This window comes from Vollenhovia emeryi, unplaced genomic scaffold (genome assembly GCF_000949405.1).
Source record: "Vollenhovia emeryi isolate VEMERY1.0 unplaced genomic scaffold, V.emery_V1.0 DF939140.1, whole genome shotgun sequence".
NCBI lineage: Eukaryota > Metazoa > Arthropoda > Insecta > Hymenoptera > Formicidae > Vollenhovia > Vollenhovia emeryi.
In genome coordinates, this window is record NW_011967226.1 from 1,425,353 (window position 1) to 1,447,599 (window position 22,247).

Here is a 22,247-nt window from a genome sequence, read left to right on the forward strand (position 1 = left end):
GAGTATCGAGTACTACGCAAGTTGTCCCGAACGTTGCAAGAAGTTCGACGAGCGTTCGCTCTCTAACGCAGAGATGACACAAAAGTGGCTCTCTAATTTCTCAAGTTTCACCTATTTATATAGCAGTCATGCATGGGATGCTGTCGCGTATTCACCCCTCAGGGACGAATGTACGTAACTTTCTTGCAAAATTTGTTGGGTACAGGAAGTCAGAATGCAAAAATTACTCACTACGCTTTACTCGTACTTTGTTTTTTGCGTAATTGCAGTTAAATAACGAGAGGTTTTTCAAGCTTTACAAACGCCTGATATTTGGACAGATTTGATTCGTGTTTACACGTACGTGTTGTATGCACAGTTGAAAAATTTGCGTTTCCTTGTTAAAGCAAATGCCGGTTAAAATTTTTGCGTTAAATGTTTAACACATTCATGTGTTAATTTAACATATTGCTCTTGCATTAATTGACCTCAAATGTAAAATTATTATAATAACTGAAAAGAAATGTTAAATCTTATGTTAAATTAATCTTACATATGTTCTATATTATTAGTAACAAGATTTATCTGTTAAAATGTACATAATAAAATGTTGATTTTATTCTATGTGACATAAGTGAGAGTGATTTTGAACCGTCATTTGACTTATTACATCTGTAAAATGTAAAAGTTACATTTTTAAAATTCATTTTGTCACTAAAAATATGTTAATTTTTCACAAAATTTATTTCAAATTATTTCGAGATTTGCACATATTTTGTGTTAAAATATTAACAGAGTATTAGTGTGATCACTTAGCATATCCATATTAATTTATGTGGACCGTTTGGGTCATGTGATATCTGTTAAATTTAACACAAATTCTTCAACTGTGTGTCTTACTGATTTAACGCCTAACTTCCAGAGCAACGTAAATTTTAACAGGTGGCAACAGTTATTCGAAAAACTCAAACATTAAAAAATAAACGCGAAGCAATCGTTACATCTATCGAAGCGAGCTGTCTAAGACTTCTAATCTAAGAAAACAGATATTACAATAATGCAACGACAGACGCTTGCAATCACGAATGCATTATAACAATTATAGATGCTTGTTACAGCAATTAGAGACATAGACTAACGGGACATGTGCTCCGACTGACGATATGGTAATTTCTACTCTTATTCCTGCCGCATAGACGATTGCAGGTCCGTGCAACTCTCAAAATAATACCAACGCTGGCTGCGCCCCTGAAGTCACAAAGTGTGACCGAACGTCAGAGCAGTGCTAGCGAAAATAAGAGTGTCGCGAGTGAGTCAACAATCGTCACGCCAGCACATTAATTAAGATTTCTCATCGTCATTGTTTTCAACACCTGCTTGCGAAATTTGGCAGGACCGCGAGGTGGAATTGCGCCAGTACGTGGCCCATCGGCCTCGCGCCTCAGCGCCCCGAGTTAACATCTCACGTGTCATCTTGACCCTTCAGGAAACTCATATCCACTCCGGCCAACTTTCTCCCCTGTAATTAACGTCCAGTTAATTCAATTTTCGCGGAAATGTGCCGTAAGACTCCGTTATAATTTTCCTTTCGTTTTTCCCACTTTCCCTTTACGTCCGCTACGGTCCCTCGGCCTTTCCGCGTCACGAAAGTCTGCTTCTCTCTTGCGGTGAAAATTTAAGCGCGCTCTCAATTTCTCTTAATTCCTGATATACTTCGGCGAGAGACAGTCGAGAGTGTCGAGACGTTCCGTACAAGCGAATCAAAGAGACCTGACCTACGAGAAACGAACCCGGGAGCAAGTCAATGAAGAAATAATGGTCCGAAAATATTTCGTTCGAATTGACGATTGTCAATTTCCCCCTGTTTCGTTTCCCCTAACGAATTCCGTCGTTACGAAATGTGAACAGGACAATTTGTTCCGCCGTGGTAGCCGCTAGTGTGACCAACGACCGAAATTATGCGAGTACAGTGCACCCGGTGGTTTCAGTCCTTGTTACGCCGTGCTACACGAAATTTGCAACAGCGAATAAAATCTCGGATCAGAATGTCGAGGATGTCCTCGTAAAACGACAAGATAACGTCCAGGCTGCTGTCCCCACGTTACCGGTCGTCCAACATTCGCCATCATCGCTACGACAAATGACCAAGTTGATTACTTTCCCGTTGGTTAATTGTAGCCTTCAACTTTAATCGAAGCGAGAAGCACCCGAAATTCGAGGGAGAAGGAGGCGATTTCCGCGACCCTCTGTATGCGAGCGTTCGAGCATGAAGGAAAGGCGCGCGTACATTGTGTCGAGTGCGAGTATACGATCAGCCGCGGGAAGCGGAACGAGAACGCGGGCATTAATTTAAGGCAAAACCGACGACCCCCGCGAGGGCCGGCTACGATGAAAGAGAGAAACCCGATTCCATTCCGAGGATGCTGGGGACGGGACATTGGGGGCCTAATTTAAAGAAAGGAGAGGGTGAGGGGGGGTAGCCGCCACTCGCGCTCTGGAACGGGAGGGTTCGCAGAAAGAGATAGAGAGAGAGAGAGAGAGAGAGAGAAGAATGGGGCATGGGGTGGCCCCGGAGAAGATACGAGAGATCGCGGAACGCGGAGCGAGAGTAATCAATACGCATTCACACGCGGTGCCTCGCGTTCCCCCGGTTTCCATGGGAACTGACGCCCACGCATGCGTCGGTCCAGCGGTGATGCTGTATCAACGAGATCGTCTGGTGGCCCGAGTCAGTCTCGCGCCAACCATCCCGTGCGCGAGGGACCAGCGTTGTCGATCGTCGATCGGCAAAGATCTCACGAAACAAATTACACGTCTCCAAGATGACACGATGGTACCAGCCCTCAAGATACACTTTTTTATGCCACGCAATCTCGTTCCTAAATTAATTTCAATGCTCGTCCCGATTTTACTGTACGGCGGGGCATTACGCTGATCGAACGTATCGCGCTGACGAAGTAGAATAAAGAAATAATTGCCGGGTGCATACAACGATAGTTGAAATTCTTCTACCTCTACGCGGCGCTGAAACGTATGGGAAAGAGAAAGAAAAGGCGATTTCATATCACTCCCTCCACTAGAATAGATTGACGAGCTCTCCCGATGGACAACGGACGTAAAAGCCTGGAAAGCCTGGTCCACAAAGAGTACTCAGCCTCAAACGCCGGGATACCTATAGCTATTTCGGGAACGATCGGCGTCTACGGAGTCTGAAGCACGATCAACCAAACCGTGCGGGATTGTTCCCCCGGCGACGGTCATCCTTGGTCCCTCTATCGCCGTCATTCGGGGCGTCCATCCGACGGATGTACGCTCAACCGGCCCCCTCACCCTCCGCTCCGGCTCGGCCACCCTTCCGACGGTACGTGGAGCCGCCGCGACGAAGGGGAAGAGGGTTGCTCGTTGCGGCGCGCCTGCGTCGAGTCCTCAATGACGACTCGGCGAGGTAGGTGCTCGACCCGGACGCAGTTGGGAGAAAACAAGCGGCAGGCAGCCCGCCGTTCCCGCGTAACGTGGGCTTTTCCCCGTCGTCGGGTCGTTTCGGTGAGAGTGTGAGGGATCGCGGCGCGGCGAGAACGAGGAGCTGGGAGAGCCCGGGATCGTCAGTTTGGCTCACGGTGCTCGTGGCGCGAGAAATGTGAAGATGCGGTGATCGCCCGTGGTTGAGACCTGAACGATGGTGACGCGCGAAGCTCGGCGGGGCGCAGCGGATATGATAGCGTGGAGAAAAAACTGACGTTCGATAATACGGCGAGCGTTAGGTTCGTTGAACCCTTTCGTGGATCCACGGGTGCCTGCGGCTGATGCGATTCGAGTGCGCACGAGAGTGTGTCGGGTCCACGGCTGCCGCTGCGGCGGGCGATGATGCGCGTCGTCTGATTACGCGCGGATTCGTACCCCACGCGTATCGAATCGGCGCCGATATTCGCGCGCGAGGCGCTTATGGCCATTTGATTTCCAGAGACCGTCCCTCGACACTTCTGTCCACTCGCGTGTATGTTTGCCCTGCGTGTGTCGCGTTGTTTCCGGCGCACCTGGATGTGGCGCCGAGGAAGACCCGACGGCAGATGCACGCTTGAAGAGAGAACGAGAGAGCGAGCACGTCGGCCTCCGTATAGTGCAGTGTGTGTTTGGGGGCTTTTATAAAACGCCGATTGCATGTGGGTCACGAGTTGCATTCGTCCCAGCTAATGAGATAAAAGGTCCGCCGAGCTAAGAGGTAAGCCTGTTAACTGGATGGACAGAGTTGCCGATGGAAAAGCGATTCGAAGATGGATTCGGATTTAGCGTTTAAAAGCGTTTAAAAAGAGAACATTGCATCAGCGATCTAATTTTAATACTCAACGTGGAACGAGGTTGATCAGATCAATCCTCGAGCTCGGTATATCCGAGTAGACTCGGTGAGAAGCTTCAAAATTGTAGTGCGTAATAATTTACACTTTTCGAAACCCCCCGGAGAAATTCGTCACAATTTAAACGCTCCGAATCTGTTCTAAACGAAGAAGAGAACCTTCGAAAAAAATCTATTGGCCGAAGGAAATGTACTATAATTTTAGTAATTGACACTGGTAGTTTGGTGTAGCGCCAGCCGCAGTTTGTTTCAAATATTCGCTCGGAGAAATATGTATCTCTTTTAATCGAGTGTACCGATCGCGCGGACGTAAATCACAGGCGACAAAGAATTTCAATGAGGGAAGAGCCGTCGTCGTAGGCGGTTACAAATTTTCATCGAAGGGATAAAAGTCACGTGGCTATAGTAGATGCCTGCAATTCATCGTGTCCTTAACCTCAGCAGAAAATCAATGTTCTTCATATATCTCTGTGTGAACCGCACATTCTATATACGACGTTACGCCGTTTAAGCAACTCCGCTTGCAGCGGATGAAGTAATACAACAAACGAAATAAATGAGAGAGAGAGAGAGAGACGCCGCGGCGCTTTCCTAAAAGAATTTCGTCTCGATAAATACAGAGTGGGAACCGCGACGGGCGAATTCGTTTTCATATTGATGATTGTTTCGAGGCCCCTTCGTAAAAGTTAACTTTGCAATTTCTGCATTGCACGCGCGTTCGCTGCTTGAAATTTAAATAAAGCACTAATGGACGAGCGTCCCTTAAGATATGCAGCAGATTAGAGGATGTTCTTTCCGGCACAAAGGGATCGGTAATGAGAACTACCGCAGTGTTTGCACAAGAATCGCGCTTCTTTTACCCGCGGTCCTTCGTGGGTTGCTTGTAACGCGGGGGCGTTCGCCCTACCAAATTGTTTAAAGGAGAACGTTTATGTAAATGGCGCCCAGAGTAAATTCTACGCCGTGGCGAAGCGCCGGTAATGGAGATGTACAATTTTGGAAGGATTTGAACAATTAACGCGGGGCTCAAATACTTTCCATGCACGATACAGTTTTGTCTGCGCAATTCCTCCCCTTAGATCGTTACATATTTTTTTTATTACGCAGATTATACAGAGACACGGTATCCTCCACATATTAATATGCAATGTGTTCTAACCCAGCGCTGCAAATTTCCCATGGCAAACCTCACCTTACCACGTGAAATTGGAATTGCTTTAAGTATGCGGTATAGACGAACGTTCTTCTCACCTCTCTTTCGAATAGGAAGATCCGCGGTATCGACCGACTGCCGATTTCATTTCCGCGATATTCGATGTGCAAAGGCTTGACTAGATTCTGATCTCCCCAAGCTCTCTCCCCCCCCCCCAACCCCTTAACTTAAATCTCACGAGGGTAACGTCGTAGGAAAGGGAGCGAGCCGTGCGTCTTCCATGCTGCTGCTATCCGCGTGATTCTCGAATCCGAGCTGTTCTCTTCGCGGCTGCGGCGTTGTTCCCTCGTCAAGGATGATAGGGTATTCTCAATTGTACAGCGTGGCACATCTCTTGTGACGAGGGACGCGTTCCTCCAGTGACAATTGTCGATATTTGCAGATATTGCGTGTTTACCAGGCCTTTCGAGACACTTTCTCAACACACGCCGTAGATTAAACCCGCGGAACACCTGGACGTCTGCATTAAACATCAGGACTACGCATTTAACGTCAAATGTAATTATTTGCAATCCTTTAATCGCGCGATGTGTCGTACTTATCTCATTTGATACGCGATGAAGGTCAGACAGCCGCATTTAGAAACAATTCCGGAGCGGATTAAAAACCGTGGCCTTTCCTCACTCATATTTAATGGGTCTAAAAATTAACTGAGCTCCTTTTACTTAAATATTCAAGACGGGCTCTCGAAACAAATCAATTCTTAATTGATGCGCCAATTTTGATTAATTGGATCACGCCATTTACGACCATTTGCAGTAAAAAAAAAAATTTCTACGACCCGAGAATTCGGACGTTCGGTAAGATCGATGGGCGTTCGAAGCTGAGATTCTGACATTCGGACATCGCGGCCGAATTTTCCCGTAGGGGAAAAGATCTTGGAGCGTTTTGCGTATCGTAAATCCCGAAGTCGAGCCCGTAAAATCGTTGAAAAATTGCCGTGCCGGCGCGTTTAATCCCGGGCTTTTGGGTCGAGCGTAGCTACCGAGGGGGTGTAAAGGGCCGATACGGCTCGTACCCTGAAATCTGCGGACGGGACATTATCGCTCGGCATTCTCTCTGCCGGAAGCCGATGGAATCCGTCGATATAGTTCAGACACGTGTGTGCAGCTGCTGTAAAATCCTCGCCAGCGATCGCGCGTTTCACGTATACATTCCATATCCGAGAGATCTTACGACGGGAAGCTGCAGGGAGGAAATGGCGCGTCTTACTCACCGATCTATGAGAAATATACGAGATAAAAATAAATCCACATGCATCTCGTGAGAAACTGAAATAATCCAGTCACTTCGCTTCATCGTCGCTCGCTCTGTCTCGACAAAAGATTTACTTTGAACAGAGTGATATCAATTGCATCTTCTAATCTTTAGGGCCAGTTTCACAAACATCGGTTAACTGTTAACTAGGGTTCAGTCGACTCCCTATCTTTTTTCATCTTATTATTTAAGAAGAGACAGCGGATCAATTAACCTTCGGTTAGCAGTTAACCGACGTTTGTGAAACTGGCCCTTAGAGAATTTTAATTTGCACCTGTCTCTCTTCGACCGTTCGTAACAGAGGAAGGAAAGAGCGACAACCAGCTTTTCGTGTGAGCCAGGAACGAGATAATGTTATAATGACATCAGTACGGTTGAGAAAGTTTATTGTAACATGGAGTTCAAAATTGATACCCCTCCTGTGCACCCTTCTTTGATCATGCCGTTGGCGAGTGGATCGCTCGTACCGAGGCGAATGCTAGTGAAGATAGATCGATAACTGTACCGCGGCGTCTACCTCGGAAGATATTATTTCACGAGGAACGTGTATTTGCTTACGCGTGTTCGGGACGCGCGTGAGGGTGCATTCGTTTACCCGATTTCACAGCTGCCGTAATTGAATTTCGAGTGCCGGCGCCTGATATAGGCTCGGGTGGAAACTCATAAGGCCAACGTCGAAGGCCGAGCTCGGCTTCTTCGGGTAATTGGATTTTATAGGTTTGCGCGCGATGGACCGGTCGTTAGGCACCGAGGCATGCACTCGGGTAAAAGCGCAGCGCTTAATTGATTATTCGTCGAGAAGTATAAGGTACATATTAGAATCTGGAGGGATAGAAAATAGCATGCATTGTCTTAAATGTGCTAAAAATCCCATCAGAGAGTTCCTCGAGGCTTTCGAGGGGGTCGCTGATAAATCGAGTGAAGAAACTAGGGATGCGGAAATAGATTATCTTGGAACAGATGTGCGAGGTGTGTTACTAATGCAACAGCGCCGAGGGAATACGAGCCGGCCAATGACGGTCAGCGGCATCCCTCGCTTTAGGGGGCCACCTAAAAATCGCCACACCTGACGCTGGGTCTCCTCGGAATCCAATCAGCGCTTTATTTCCTGAAAATTTTGCTAGCAATTGCCGCCCACCGCTCCAATAAAATCGTAAATCGACGCACTATTCCACTACAGTTGTCAACGAAACTCCTGGAGAGATCCGATTAATCTTCTGTCTTGCTTCAGTAAATGCTTAAATTTGCATATTTAAATTGCATACCTTTCGCACGAATTTGCGTCTCTTAGATTATTCAAATTTTCATGCACATTTAGATATTCAGAGCTTCTTACAGCAAAGTCGTAAATCGTCAGCTCTCTATTGTGAAAATAATAAGAAACAGTTAGGAAAAATACATTCGTCGCGAAGTTGAAGACAAATCGCCATCTGTTTATTTGTTTTGTAGATTAAAACGTCCGCTAGAAAAGAGATGTGTCGTGTGTGCGGATGTACACGACTGATAAGAAGCGGTAGCCGGGATGAATGTATTTTATCCCCAGCTTCCGAGACGGCAACTTCCTTCTCTCGGTAGTAATTCCATAGACGAAGGAAACATTCGGAAAGCGGGAGAATAAGATATCACGAAGGACCAGGGGAAACCAATGCCATTACAAGACCATCTGTATCTATCAGGATACCATTTAATCTCTCGAGCTTCTAATTGGCTTTAGATAAAGCCACCGTGTTACCAATGTTTTAATAAAGCTTACCAGAATTACAGTAATAAACCTCCCTCCGGCAGCGATCTCCCGTTGATGCGAGACGGTGGACATGATGAAATGATTCCCGTCGTGTCTTTTATTTCAGGAAGAAAATGTGGAGCTCGGTTACCGCGGCTGGCATTGAAAATGGACCAGCACCACCTTCGAGGAGTAAGCACAGTGCCACCTTACTTGCCGGTCACGTATACCTTCTCGGAGGCCGAAATGGAAACCTACCTCTCAAAGATCTTTGGCGATACAGCCTTGGTGAGCCTTCACATTTTCCCGCTTATACGTTAGCTCGCGCACCGTCGCGCGCATTAATCATGCGTTCGGGATCGGGTTTCAGCTACGCGTTGCTTCGAGGAAGTGTGGAAAATATCTCGATAATTATCGGGAGACTGGCACGGCAGTATTTCGAGTGGTTTCAAGCGCGCGATGTACAGTACCAACGTCGTTTCTGACCAGCGCACCCCATCGTATTCCACTGGCGCACCCCATGGAACAAGGGTGCGCGACGGAATTTCAACGCGGTCTGATCAATAATGCACCATTATTAAAGCCTACGTACATCAGCTAAATCCGCGGACGGTAACTCCACAATTACGTGGTGTTTCCACGGAGATCAGACATACGTGAATTAATTGCGTCCGTCGGCCATAATCGGTGGCTTATGTACGTGACAGGGTGAGATTTTCCTCCGACCGAAACGTTCCATCGCTTTTATCCGCGTTCATCCCTAACACAAGGGGGGGGGGGGAGACGAGTAGCGTCTTATCTTGCTTCCGAACAATTAAAATCTCGTATATCGTAGCTCTTTTCGCCGCGTATATTTTTGATTAACGCGACGATGAATCGGTTTGTTCCTAAACCCAGCGCCATACTATGCACGATTCGCGAATAGCGTGAGGGAAAAATTGTTCGATTCGCCATACGCAGTGATTCGCTAGCCGAGCAGATCACTTTTTGACAAAATAGTGGCTTTTGGACATTGAGACTCGACTAATTGTAGACTTATGATTCAAGTCCTGTGACAATAGGTAAACGTTAAGGCCTGGCTTCATCAAACGTCGCTTAACTTTCATCTTGGTTTAATTCGTGTTTGTCTCTTTCTAAAGTAACAGTTAAGAAGAGGCAAAGAATGGATTAAACTAAGCTTAAAGTTAAACAACGTCGGTGAAACCGGGGCTAAAAGCTGTCCGAGTTAACACGAACGAAACGACAAATAACGAATTACGAATAATAAGCTGCGAATCACGAGCAGTGTGGTAAAGTAATAACGAAAATGTCCGACGAATTTCTACTAATCACGAATCGCGCGTAGTGAGACGCCTAAGCTCGGGGCGACGCGGCGAAAGATCACGAACGTTGACGTCTTGAAACCATCTCGAGGACGAGCGATGATTTATGTCAATTTATGAAGTCAAAGTACAGCCGGTGTAGCGCGAATTCGTTTCGCTCGCGCTCGCACGAACGGGTCTCTTAATCAGAGGGTATTGTTCGGCCGTGTGCTTGTTCGGGTGAATATTGAAGCAGCAGCGGAAGGGTTGGCGGGTAGCGCTTCGTTTCCTGGGACAAACAATGCTCCCTGGCTGTTACTACCCCTCCGTTTTAAAAGCCTAGCCTCGTCGCTCTACTTGGTCTCGCAAAAATATTGTGATAACTCGAAGAATCACAAGAGTGCTCCAGCGGAGCCCAGTTTTCTGTCCCAGCCTCTTCTATCATCGGACTATTAGAGGGCTAACTATTTCTCGAGACATGTGAGAAGGACGCATTTCGAGAGCAAAGCTAGTTGATCGAAGAAAAAAGTTGCGGTGGTAAAAGAGAGGATATAAAGATTCATTTCAAGTCTGTGCTCTTACTTTCTTCAGAACATAAATTTCTTTTTCCATAAAGTACCCGCGTGAAGTACCTTTAATTCTCGTGTCGCGAAGGTGGTTCGAAGAGACAAAAGTGGCTTTAATGACCCCAAGTTGTTGTATAAAGCACGTATATCCACTCGTTCGGAAATACCGAGTCTCTTGTGCATCGAACACGCTGCAATTTTGCAATGTACGCTTTTAGACAGAGAGAGAGAGAGAGGCATTGTTCCACTGTGTCAAAACTAGATACGACACGTGTACTACGCAATCAATATCGGGCATCTAGTATCATTCCAGCGACATCGGAGATGCTTCAGCCGGAACGTTACGGTCCTTACCCGGGTCTTTGTTCTCGAGCACGTTCCGAGCACGTTCCGAGGAGAAGCTGAAGCTTTCGCGGATATTGCGGAATTAGGTGATAGTGTCGGCACGAATGTCGTTCACGAATCACACATATTTCGTTCTTTTTCATTTATTTATGGATATTATCATTCCCCTCAAAGCGGTTCCGGGTGAATAAAGAGGATGCGGCATGAAAGGGACAGAGCGAGGGTCGTGGGATGAAAGCAAGGCGCGATATGAAAGATATGTGAGATCATAGAGGAGGGTGCGCTCGGCAGAAGAAAAAAAAGAGGAGACGTAAAATTGATCTATTAACAAATTGTTTGATATGAAGTAAATGAGCAATAAGAGATTCTACGATTTGACTTAATAGAAATGAAAACTTAATAGAAAGCTTCCTCTGCGCTATCATCTGGAACACAGCAACGAGATTACGTCGAGAGGAGACACAAAATCAATTCGAAGCACGAACAGAGGAAAAAAATAATAATTGGCGCATGCAGCAATATCTCTAGATTCACCCCGATACCGCCAGAAGAGTATTTCGATAAAAAACGCAAATTTATGCTACTCGAGCGAGCTCTCCTCGCTTTTACATCTCCTGTACCTTCGCTGAGAGAGATAGAGTTCTGGCTTTCTCTTCACGGTAGTTTCGAGGGACGTCCAGACGTCTGTTTTATTAAGAGGCCAGATACACAAGAGATTTTTAATATTCTCTTCGCAAACTGTCGCTATTACGATCGAATAGCACGAGAAATCTCAGATCTTCCCTTCGTTTCTTCTAGTTTTGTTATATATGAAATAAATCTAGCTAAATTATTAATTATGAGAATTCACAAAATATAAAACGTGTTTGCCTGCGAGCACAATTGCTGGGGCGCGGAGTGCAAAATTATGTAACTATTCTTTGCAAAAACTCCTAAGTATCGCATGTATTGTCACGTTGAAAAGCGACTGTATTTTTTAACCAAAAACTGGGATGCACATACAATGCACATTCTGCTAGGACCGTGGTCCGTTATGAGAATGCAACGAGTGCATTAGACAAGCTCGACGTTTTGCGCTCTCGTGCATTTGTAATACGTGCACTTTCCGTAACAGCTGCATACCCAACCCGAAGAATAAGAATGTCGGATTACGTGACAAGCTTCTCTCCGTTTCTTTTTCAGCGGAGAGCAAGTGGGAGGAATTGCATCCGGGCGGCGAGCGGCCGCCGGCTCTCCAGGAACACAGCGCGGTGGCGTATAAGGATTGCCTCTACGTTTTCGGCGGCGAGCTGGGCTTTTCTGCTGGTACGGAAACGCCACTCTGGGTCTACAACGTCAAGGTAATGCTTCGCAAAATACAAATGTGCAATATCGCTTATCGCGTACGAGAAGTTCAGTCGCGCGAACAGCGCATCTTAGAACGAGCGCTTTTGCGGAGATAGGCATCGACGTGTCCCCACACTTTCGATAACGATCCCGACAGCCAGCGTCGTATCGCGTTGAGAAAGCTCTTAATGATCTTCCCTACGACGAGGGGGAGTCCCGTCGTGAAGGAGAGACGGAAAAATTGCACCCTCGAGAAACATCGCTTAATCGATAGCAACGTCACCGGTTACGAGTTTTACGCGGTAGCGCGACACTTTCCCCACAGCCCTCTGACAGAGGGCTAGTTTTAGCAATGGGTGACAAGCTACCGAGGGCAACCGAAGCTTATCTTGCCAATAACCACTCGCGGATCGAGCACGTGTAGAAATTCACCGGAACTGTCGTTGTTATCCCGTTGTCCTCCACACAGTGCCAAGCACTCCTTGGGGAGAATAATAAGCGCGGCGCGAAACGAGCAACACGGGGTGGTTGGCCTCTTCCGGTTACAAGGGAGACGTCTCGCGTGCGGAAAACCAATCCTGCGAAATAAGCGAAGCTCGGAATCGATGTTGCTCCTCCTCCTCGATTCGCACAAACAGAAGAATGATCTAGTTTAGACATCGACCAACCTGAGTTTACAAAGATAACGTTTGTTCTAACAATTTGCCTTTCCCACATAGGTGATCCTATTACCATAATACTATAACTTTTAGCTCGTGTTTTAACGAGGAATTTTATTTTTAGCAGAAGATATACGACACCTCGCAATGATATTTCGCAATATGCAAATTATACGTCGGTTGTATCGCCAAATAATTTTATAAGTTATTTTAATGTTACGTTTTTTATTTATTTATTCAGCATGAGACTATGGTCTGAAACTTGCGTACATTTCAAATTGAGAAGGCATCGGCGCGCGATATTGTCAATCAACTTCGGCGCAGTTGTCCAATATTGCCCTTCGTCTCGTTTACCAAATCGAGGGGGTGCAAACCTCCTTCTGATCACCGAAACAGCCATAGCGATTGCCCGGAGGCCATTCGGAGGCTGCCCGTCGTCTCATCTAATCAGACCGCACGGGCCGTTCTTAACTAAATCTTGATAACGAACTCAATTGAAATCCTGATAGCGAATTCTAGACGAAACGCGGAAATGTACTGGCAGCATTGATAAATGCTTTAAATTAATCAAGTTAACTAATCCGCAGCCACAATTTGCCTTCTTGATCAGACTTACAAATCATCAGGAATTATTTCACCATTTGTCGAATATCATGTTCCCTGTCTTGGAAATTAAGTTTCTCGGCTTTGATATAATGTATTGCGTTCTCTGCGATTGAGAGAATGCCTATGTAATGCATCTGTCATTCTGTGAGAGTGATAGAAATGCCTCGACATCGATGATGAATGAGTTTTCGTCTCGATAGAACAATCGATTTTCAAGGTATCTGTCCCTCTCTCTCTCTCTCTCTCTCTCTCTCTCTCTGTTTTTATAGATATACAAGCATATATGCATACATAATATTATAAAATTTTACATTGATTCTTATTCATTTTTTTGCGATTGTGTTAACATTTGCTGACGCGCCCTCTAATTTCATACAATATTCAGAGGCGGTACATCTTTCGCGAGACCTTCAAGAGCAATTTAAGTCGAGGGTGGTTTTTGGCAGCAGCTGGTGTTAACAGGCTTTCCCTCTGATTCGTACCCTTGAAACCAGACAGGGTTTCATTCTCCCAAGGGTAGTTGCCACTCACGCACGAGGCATTAAAAATTAATAAACCCGCATCAAACGTGAGACGCGAAACATCACGCATCATCGATTTGTTCTACGGGTTATTTTCTTATTTACGAAGGTAGGAAAGTCGACTCCTTTATTTAGGAAACTATAAATTTAAATAAAGAATATTGCCCTTTATTTCCAATTCTATCAATAACCAAATAAAGTTGTTTAATCTCATTCCTGCATTTAATGCATTTACCACAAATCTGCAAGTTTGCACCGAATTGCGCCGTGTAGCTTGATACACGGTTTGGTACGGGGCGGATAAATGCCAGCAACACTGACTTTCCTTCGTCAGCAATATTCGGCTATCTCTTTCACTCGATAGGTTTCATCGACCATATTATTCTGATAATCTCTTTTACGCAGTTTTCATTGTCCGCGAGAGTGTACCTATCCTTTCGCCGACCTATTTCTCTGCAAATAAATTATTGTACATTTTTTATTTAAATAATAATAAAATATAACTCAATAAAAAGTTATGTTTTCCGTATGTTTTCACTTTTTCCCAATACCACTAATGCAAGCTTCAAGTTTTACACGCTGCGAACGGTCGAAAAGAACATTTTGTTGTAGACGAAGCGAAACTGCATCGAATTGTATCGGCAGCACGCAGCCAACTCTTTTCCAGCTTTTTCCGTATGTCCCGAGATTGTTTTGACTGAGTTACCATGGTTACTCTTGGTCCATTTGTTTTTAATCGCTGGACCGTGGAGGAAATACGGGTGTATCCCTCCGCTGTTTCCGTCTGTTCGCCCTGTATTATTGAAATCTGCGTTACAAAACGCGTCAGGCAGAGCTGATTGGCTAAGCCGGAGGGGTTGCTCGGCGCGTTTGTTCTTTCCCTACTTTCTTTACCTCCCTATCTTTTTCACTTTCCCCTCCCCACTTCGTTAAAACACTACCTGGTTTTTAGAAAGTGAAAGAAGGCGCGCATGCGACGTAGCATACATGTTATCCCACGTCTTTTACATTTTTACGAAAAACGCTCTTTGTAGAGTGAATTCCATTGTACGCTATGCTGTTCCACGGTGATGCATAATAAGATGGGTATTTGTTTGAATCTCTTTTGTGGTTTATAAATTCTTTTCGTTAAAAATGCACACATTGTAAAATACATCAGCTATTCTCATATATGACAAAATATATATATCCACGGCTAAATATCCCGAGGGTAGTAGATGTATTCACGGCTCCCTCAGAGAGCGGAACGGACACCGGTAATCCTTTTGATGTATAGTGGCAATCACGAGGTCTTTTACCCTGCTCGGGGCATAGTCTATCGCGAAACACGCCGATTCCTGTGTCCCTGTGGTACGAGCGTGTGTGTCGATACGCGACAGAACGCCTACAGAGATAGCCGTTGCCGGTTAAGAGCGTCGAAAGTAATTACGCGAAGTGCGCGTCTAAAGCCGATGGATTGAAGGGCCTCGCGTCTCTTAGGCAAATCTGAGGTTGCTACTGGGAAGACCCGTATCTCGTCCTCATCGCGGTTGTAGGTCTCGTCGCGCGGAAGGGACTGATCCTCTCGAGTATATTCACCGGACAAGTTACACGGTCCATCTGCTCATCTCCGTGTTGCGATTCCATGAACCATGGTATTTCGAAAGGAGACGGCTAATGCGATTTTAAAACGCCGGTTGATACGCACGCCCGAATTTTCTGCTAGACTAAGCGATAAATCTCTCGCGAGGGAGGGGGAGGGCACGACGTATTGATTTCATCGATACGTGTAAATATAATGGCCACGCGAGGAATGCCTTTTTTCCGCGGCACACTTTTCATAGAAATTGTTCCAAGGTAGCGCGGTATAAATAAATCTGCTCCTTACCTATATAACGAGACTTGAATATTCTTTCGTGAATATTAATCATCACGAAAGTCCTTTAGTTTTTAATATTGTATAATAAGAAACAAGTTATTTATAGTCGCCAGTGACGATTAAAAATTAAAACTGTTGAACAGCTCGAGCCGAGCATCCACGGCGCTCACGCGTGCACTTGTATTTTTATAATTCGACTCGGTCCGATGGACGACGATGACTCACCTAGTATTACTTGAAAAGGACCCAAAAAATAGAGTCGAAACGTCGTATTAAATAAATAAAGGAATATGCCAGTTGGGTTGACCACAAGGTGCCCGTTTTAATTGTATAATAGCACGAACGACGATGCAGTACTGTCTCAATAAAATCTCTCCATCGCATTACAGACTTGACAGAATATCAAAGAAATTTGATCAATCTTAAACGTGTATAGTCTTATACGCCGTTTGATATAATAATCTGATATGTGTTTTTCGAATTACTCGCCCTTATAATAAATGCATATATTCCCTCTCGTAATGCGTTCACGTTATAATTTTATTATATAATACCTCGCCGGTGGCTTTACATATTGCACACATTCCTTCATCCAGCCGCATGCTTTTCGTGACTGGATGAAAGCTCGAGCTATGAATGCGTTACTAAGCTCAAATATTCACCGGTGAATACCGACTTTCGTCTGCGTATGTTGCTACGCTATATGTCTTCGACATCTCGGTGAAAAAATGTTTCAATTCATATAAATAATGAATGTGCTTCGCGTGCAACGAAGTATCGACACGATTTAATACTTTTCACACATTTTCAATCTTCATTTATAAAATTATAAAAACGCCATTTATAAAATGCCGTTTTTACTTTGTCTACGTAAAAAAAGTCATAAATAAACAACCATGTTGAAAAAAAGAAAGAGAAAAATATTTATCCAACGAATACTTAAGCGGTGAAATTTTTATAATGAGTACTTTGTAAGCGCACGTTCCGACGAATAAAATATTTGCCAGAATTCGCGTTGCTACTGATGAGAGAATAATTTTCGCATCTCTATTCAGAGCGACGGTGGCAACGGCGATTATCGCAGCCCCCAAGAGTTAAAGCCCCCGAGCCTATTCAGACGGTGGAATTGGAGGGCCGTAAAGTAGAGGTCTTTGTCCCTTTTGTTGCTGGCCGGTCTTATTATATGTGTCATCGTCACATTATATATTATATGCCACCTTCGCAAGTATCCCCAAACGTGCAGAGATGTAGAATCAAGTCCGTTTTTAATCGGAAGAGCAAGTCTTTAAGAGAAACAACGCGAGCAATGGCAAGCCATGTAATCTGACAATGAATGATTATGATTTTCAGACAAACATATGGAGGAAGGTGAGAGCTCAACGGGGCTGTGTGATTCCTAGAGGCCGAAGAGGTCACAGCGCCTTAGTACATCGCGGACAGATGCTCATATACGGCGGTTATCAGGACTTACGTGGAAGCTCCTCTGAACTGTGGGCCTTTCATTTCGGTAACGTCACTTCGTACCTCGTGTGTAGCCCGCGATCAATAACAATGCATAACTAAGTCCAACTTGCTTGAACGTTACAGAAACTGAGTCTTGGCATCTGCTTTCGTCGAGCGAAAGCGGGCCGGCTGCGAGGCACAAGCACTCAGCGGTTCTGCACGGTGATGCAATGTATATTTACGGCGGCATGACGGATCTTCAAGAAAGGAACGACTGCTGGCGATGGGACGTCAACAGCTCTTCGTGGTCTATGCTGAAGAATAAACCAGGCCCTGGACCTCTTCACGGCCACGCCGCATGCAGATTGCCAAGTTGCATGCTGATCTTCGGCGGTGAGAGCGGCGGTTTGGCGACAAACGAGCTTTGGCGATTTCATTTTGGTACCCATTGTTACATTATTATAGTAAAAAAGTTTTAAATGTACAATATTATATGACTTTCGTAAATATATCCTTCAATTATCTCGACACAGGTACAGAAACATGGGAAAAACTGTCGGTATCAGGACCGAAACCGCAGCCGAGAGCTGAAAGCGTCGCTCTCGCAGTGTCCGAACTGCTGATTCGCGGAACAGGCGTAGACAATTCAAAACCGAGGCCGAGAAGCCAAAGGCCTAGGCTCTCGAGCAATAGAATATCGCCAAACGAGACACCCTCGGCCAGACCCAGCTTTCTCAGGGAAATTTCCAAATTGTCGCAAATAAATCTGTCGAGGCTTAGTCATCCGACGAAGTGCAGTTATTCAGTTCTCAGTGGACACGATGACAATGAAGAGAGCCCCCAAGAGGTACGTGTGCCAAAATTCCAAAATACGTTCTTGATAGATGCGCTTTTATGTGCCAGTTAGGCCTGCATGCAGGCAAACACATACTATCCTTTTCAGCAAGTGGACGTCGAGGTGATCGAACCCTCCACGGGAATGGTGAAATCTCGCAGTGCCAACACGCTGGCCCGCCGAAGACAAAAAGCGTCAGAGGTAACGGCGAGGGCGATTGACGTTAGCAATACTAGCAATACTTCTGGTATGACCAGAGATCCTATTTCGGTGCCAAACTTTCGTGCTTTGACGTTACCAACTCCTGTTCTCACGCCTGTAGAGGCCGCTAGATTGGTCTTCGTAGATCCGGATGAAAATAGCGACAATGAGGAGCGCAAGGAACCGCCCACGTCGAGGCTGATTGAAGTTCAAGAGGAAAGACGGTGAGTTACCTTTGTACATATTCTGTTATAACAATTCGTTAAGAATTCAGTAGGATTCCTACATTCCTTCTATATTCGTTGCAGAGATTTTGCAGCGGTACACCAAGCCTGTCAGCCCACCCGCGGCGAGAGTTACAGCTCGCATCTTTACGAAGCCGCTCTGCAAACGCCAAAAACTCCGACGACGACGAAGATCCCTACCTCCGCATCCGTTCGTTTCGCCGACCTCGAGGAGGGTGAGGAATCGACGTCGGATTACGCGAGTATCGAGGCGAGAAGTCCGGGCGATCCCCTTGCAGAAGACGATTGGGTGTCTGGAAGAAGATCGAAGCCGCACAGGCCGATTGTCTCTTCGTCGACGATACGAGAGGGTCAATTCGGTTTCTGTAACCCGAACTACCTTGGCCTTGATGAAACAAAGTCTGGCCATCACCACCATCACCACCATCATCCGCAACAACAGCAACAACAGCAGCAGCAGCAGCAGGACGGAAAGTATGCCAAGTTACTCAACAGCCCACCCGATAGCGTATTGGAAGACGAACCTGGAAGATCGGCTTCGCAGACATTCGCGGAGCTTTTGGAGCTTCAGGAAATTAGAAGGGTGCCCCGAGCGCCACCGAAGAGTTTGCCGTTGGGTTCGCCGTCGAGAAGAGCGGTGAGCGCGTCGAGGGCTGAGAGGCAGAGGGCAAAAGTAGCGGCGGTAGATGCAACCGATGCAAAAACATCTTCCTACGGACCGGCACCCTTGTATGTTTTTTTGGTTGGCGGCAAAGAAAAGGGTCAAGTCACGGTGTTCGCCAGGCCGGTTTCTCTTTGGAAATTACAACTAGCTCCGCATATCTTCTAAGGATGACCGATGGTCCACTTTAGCTGAGTCATCCGCGCACTGTTAGTGACAAGAAAGAGCACGAGAAGACTGATGATTAAGGGAAGCGTTCGTGCAGTCCAATTTTTCCAAGTTGCTGTGGTGTCTTGCAAATATTTCTTGATGGTAAAATTGACGCTTCAAGAGAGAGATCGACTTTTCGACGTATATCCTGATTTATTTGATTATTAATATTATAGTTAAACATCGTTACTTTTATACATGTTGCGTTCTTCGTTACAAAGCAAACGTGTCTTTTGTTGTAATTGTTGACTTTTTCCGTTCGTTAAAGTTTGTTGGTTGCTATTACCATTTACGTTACATCTTTTACGTTGCACTGTCAATGTCGAAACAGACGTCAGTAGAGAAGTATTGTATAACATGCCAAAATGTAGCCATTGTTTCTGGCCAATGCCATCGGTGTATCAATGCGCAATATATATTTAGAGAAGTACATTTTAAAATATATTAAATTTTATCGTGCAGAAAGTAATCTATAATAACGTAATCGCGCTGCTTAGGTGAGAGATATAGAGATCTTCACTTTTAATTTAATGTGCCGATAGATAGGTAAATAAATAGATAATAATAAATATAGCCAATTATTTCGTTGAATTGTTGCTCTTATGTATTTTATATTTCTCAATGTTTAATTTATTAATTTTATTTATTAATTTATTCATATTTATTAACGATTGGTGGTCGAAAAAATGTAAAAAAAATTATATTCAAATTTTTATTTCTTTGTATAAAGGATTAACATTCTCTTATGTTTAATTGAAAAAACCAAACATGTCAAATTAATATTCCTACTATATGTGACGCGTGTATGTTTAAAGTAAAGCCATAGAACACAATATTTGCGAATCGTGAGTTCATATTGAACCTGCCGATTTGAGTGTTCCCAGTGTGAGTTTTGTAAAAACATGAATGTTCAAATAGAAGCGCAGATCAAGTCGGCGATTGAGATTGTACTGATCTTCAATAATTACTGATAAAAAAAAGAGCAATTTATTAATAAAATATCGTGTCACAATCCTATATTTATTACCGTATCTTTCACTTTACAGGACGTTTACTCGTAGGATATGATAAGACATTAAGCTCCCCCCGATCGCCAAAACTTCGTGTTACTTGTAAAGTAAGCAGAATCGATCGGCCTGATCTGCGCTCAACTGCCAGCGAATGTGAAAATTCAATGTGCGTAAAATATGGAATAGAATTAATGTCAAACGCGTAAGCTTAAACTATTATAGGATCGGAGATACACATGGCATTCCACATTTTATATCTACTAATTACTTTGCGCTATTCCTTAGGATGCAGATTAGGTAAATGTTATTTAATGATATGTTCTTCTAAAGAGAAAAAAATAATTTGGAACGTTCATTAAGGAATAGCATGTAATGCAATTAGTAGACGTAAATCATGAAATATCCTTCGTATCATGCAAAGATAATGATCGACTCACGATTGTTCCACTATAAAGATTATTACTCATCGTTTCTTCTATTCTGCAATAGATAGATTTTTATAAAGAGCTTTGAGCAAACCAAATTAATTGTTCTCTCGAATGACCGGAAAATAACCAAAGAAAATACGCGAGAATTATTGATCTCAAAAATAAAATGTTATGCGTGACAAATTAGCGATACTTTTCAATTTCCGCCAATCTACTTGAAGAAAAGAATGTTTCGAAGATGCCAAAACAATGCTTTATACTCAAACGGTTCGCTCCTCAATATTCACCCGCTGAGACTTCAGACGTTTCAGTGCGATTTGACGATTCTTAAATACGACAAACAAAACTTTTACAATTTCCACAATTGTATATAAATTAAGTATTCTTATTTAGTTTGTATTATATTAAGACACAAACTAACGTAGCACAATTTTTTTTAAACAGCACTCTTTTACAGAGTGCAAGAATTTAGGAGTCACTATAAAAGTATAAAAGAAGGCTTGTGTTCTAAGAGACTATAGTCGCTATGCTGACGTCAGCGATCTCACGTCGAGCCGGTGCAGAATCGCGAATCGATAAAATCGAAAGTCTTTACCGTGATTGTATCTATTGTCGTAGTAAGTTAGTTTTAGTAAGCGTATTGTAAGTAGAGCAGACGATGGGCGATGGGAGCTCTCTCTTGTTCGTGTAGAATTTTTATGCCCGTAAAGGCCCAACACATGTAATCCATCCATAAGTAGCTAAGGTCGACGTGGCTTCTCAATGGGCTAGATATTGAGAGATGCTTGTGTGTCATCGTGTGATCTTCAATGGCGTATTCAAAATAATTTCTCTAATGCTCTGCAATGTGACTTCCGCAAAACGCAATATGACGAACAAATAATGATTTGTAATCATTGTATTACCGGGCAAGTGCAATAACTAGAATTATTTGAAGTGGAGGAAATCGATGGAAAAACGAAGATTTATTACAAATCATCTCTTTACTGGTGTGAAGAAAGACTGAGTTGCATATCGGAAACATCAGTACGTGCAATCGATGTTAATTACGAAAGTTTAGTGAATACACAAAGGGTTGCTCAAAGGAAGGGTCGCTTTTTAAGCAAAGGGTCTCCTGATATCTAGTCTCTCGGGCCTCGAATACCCGAAAATCAATGTTTTCCATTCGTAGAGCTAGTCAATTACATCTCAGTGTACAAAAACTTAAGCTAAATGTTTTCGTACTATCTCTTCACTTTATTGTGCATTTACCCTCGTATAGACATTTCACGTCCCTCTTATGTCGATATTCCGTTCTTTGCGGCTTTTCGTTTCTTACGGCTAGCGAGTCATCTGCATTACTTGTAACGGTTTGTACCTTACAATATACACATCTTCATTCCCATGTGACCATCCACAAACAACGACTTCGTATACACATTCCTTCTCACGGCCAACTATAGGCACGTAACGAAATGAATTGCGTGCAATATGCTAGTTTTGGAGGCGAGACAAGCAACAAATTTTACA

General features: G+C 44.3%; 1 protein-coding gene across 4 annotated transcripts; it reads left to right on the forward strand.

The window, feature by feature from the left end:
- The first annotated feature begins 131 nt into the window (after positions 1–131).
- On the forward strand, positions 132–19,962 carry LOC105567140 (tip elongation aberrant protein 1-like). Of its 4 annotated transcripts, none has more exons than XM_012021752.1 (8): positions 132–170; positions 8,651–8,811; positions 11,918–12,075; positions 17,056–17,212; positions 17,293–17,589; positions 17,682–17,995; positions 18,056–18,408; positions 18,493–19,962. In XM_012021752.1, the coding sequence occupies exons 1-8, from the start codon at positions 133–135 to the stop codon at positions 19,256–19,258; spliced, it is 2,244 nt and encodes a 747-aa protein (XP_011877142.1). In that variant the 5' UTR covers position 132; the 3' UTR covers positions 19,259–19,962. The 4 variants fall into 4 exon arrangements, with proteins under 4 accessions (XP_011877142.1, XP_011877143.1, XP_011877144.1 ...); XM_012021753.1 differs by having other exon boundaries at positions 18,068–18,408; XM_012021754.1 differs by having other exon boundaries at positions 18,092–18,408.
- Positions 19,963–22,247: the final 2,285 nt, after the last annotated feature.

Bases quoted from the DNA above. Each gene is read 5' to 3' on its own strand.
- LOC105567140 (XM_012021752.1), top strand. From the start codon at position 133: ATGGGATGCTGTCGCGTATTCACCCCTCAGGGACGAAT. The intron at 171-8,650 runs GTACGTAACTTT...CTTTTATTTCAG, and splicing joins TTCACCCCTCAGGGACGAAT to GAAGAAAATGTGGAGCTCGG. The intron at 17,590-17,681 runs GTACCCATTGTT...ATCTCGACACAG, and splicing joins GCTTTGGCGATTTCATTTTG to GTACAGAAACATGGGAAAAA.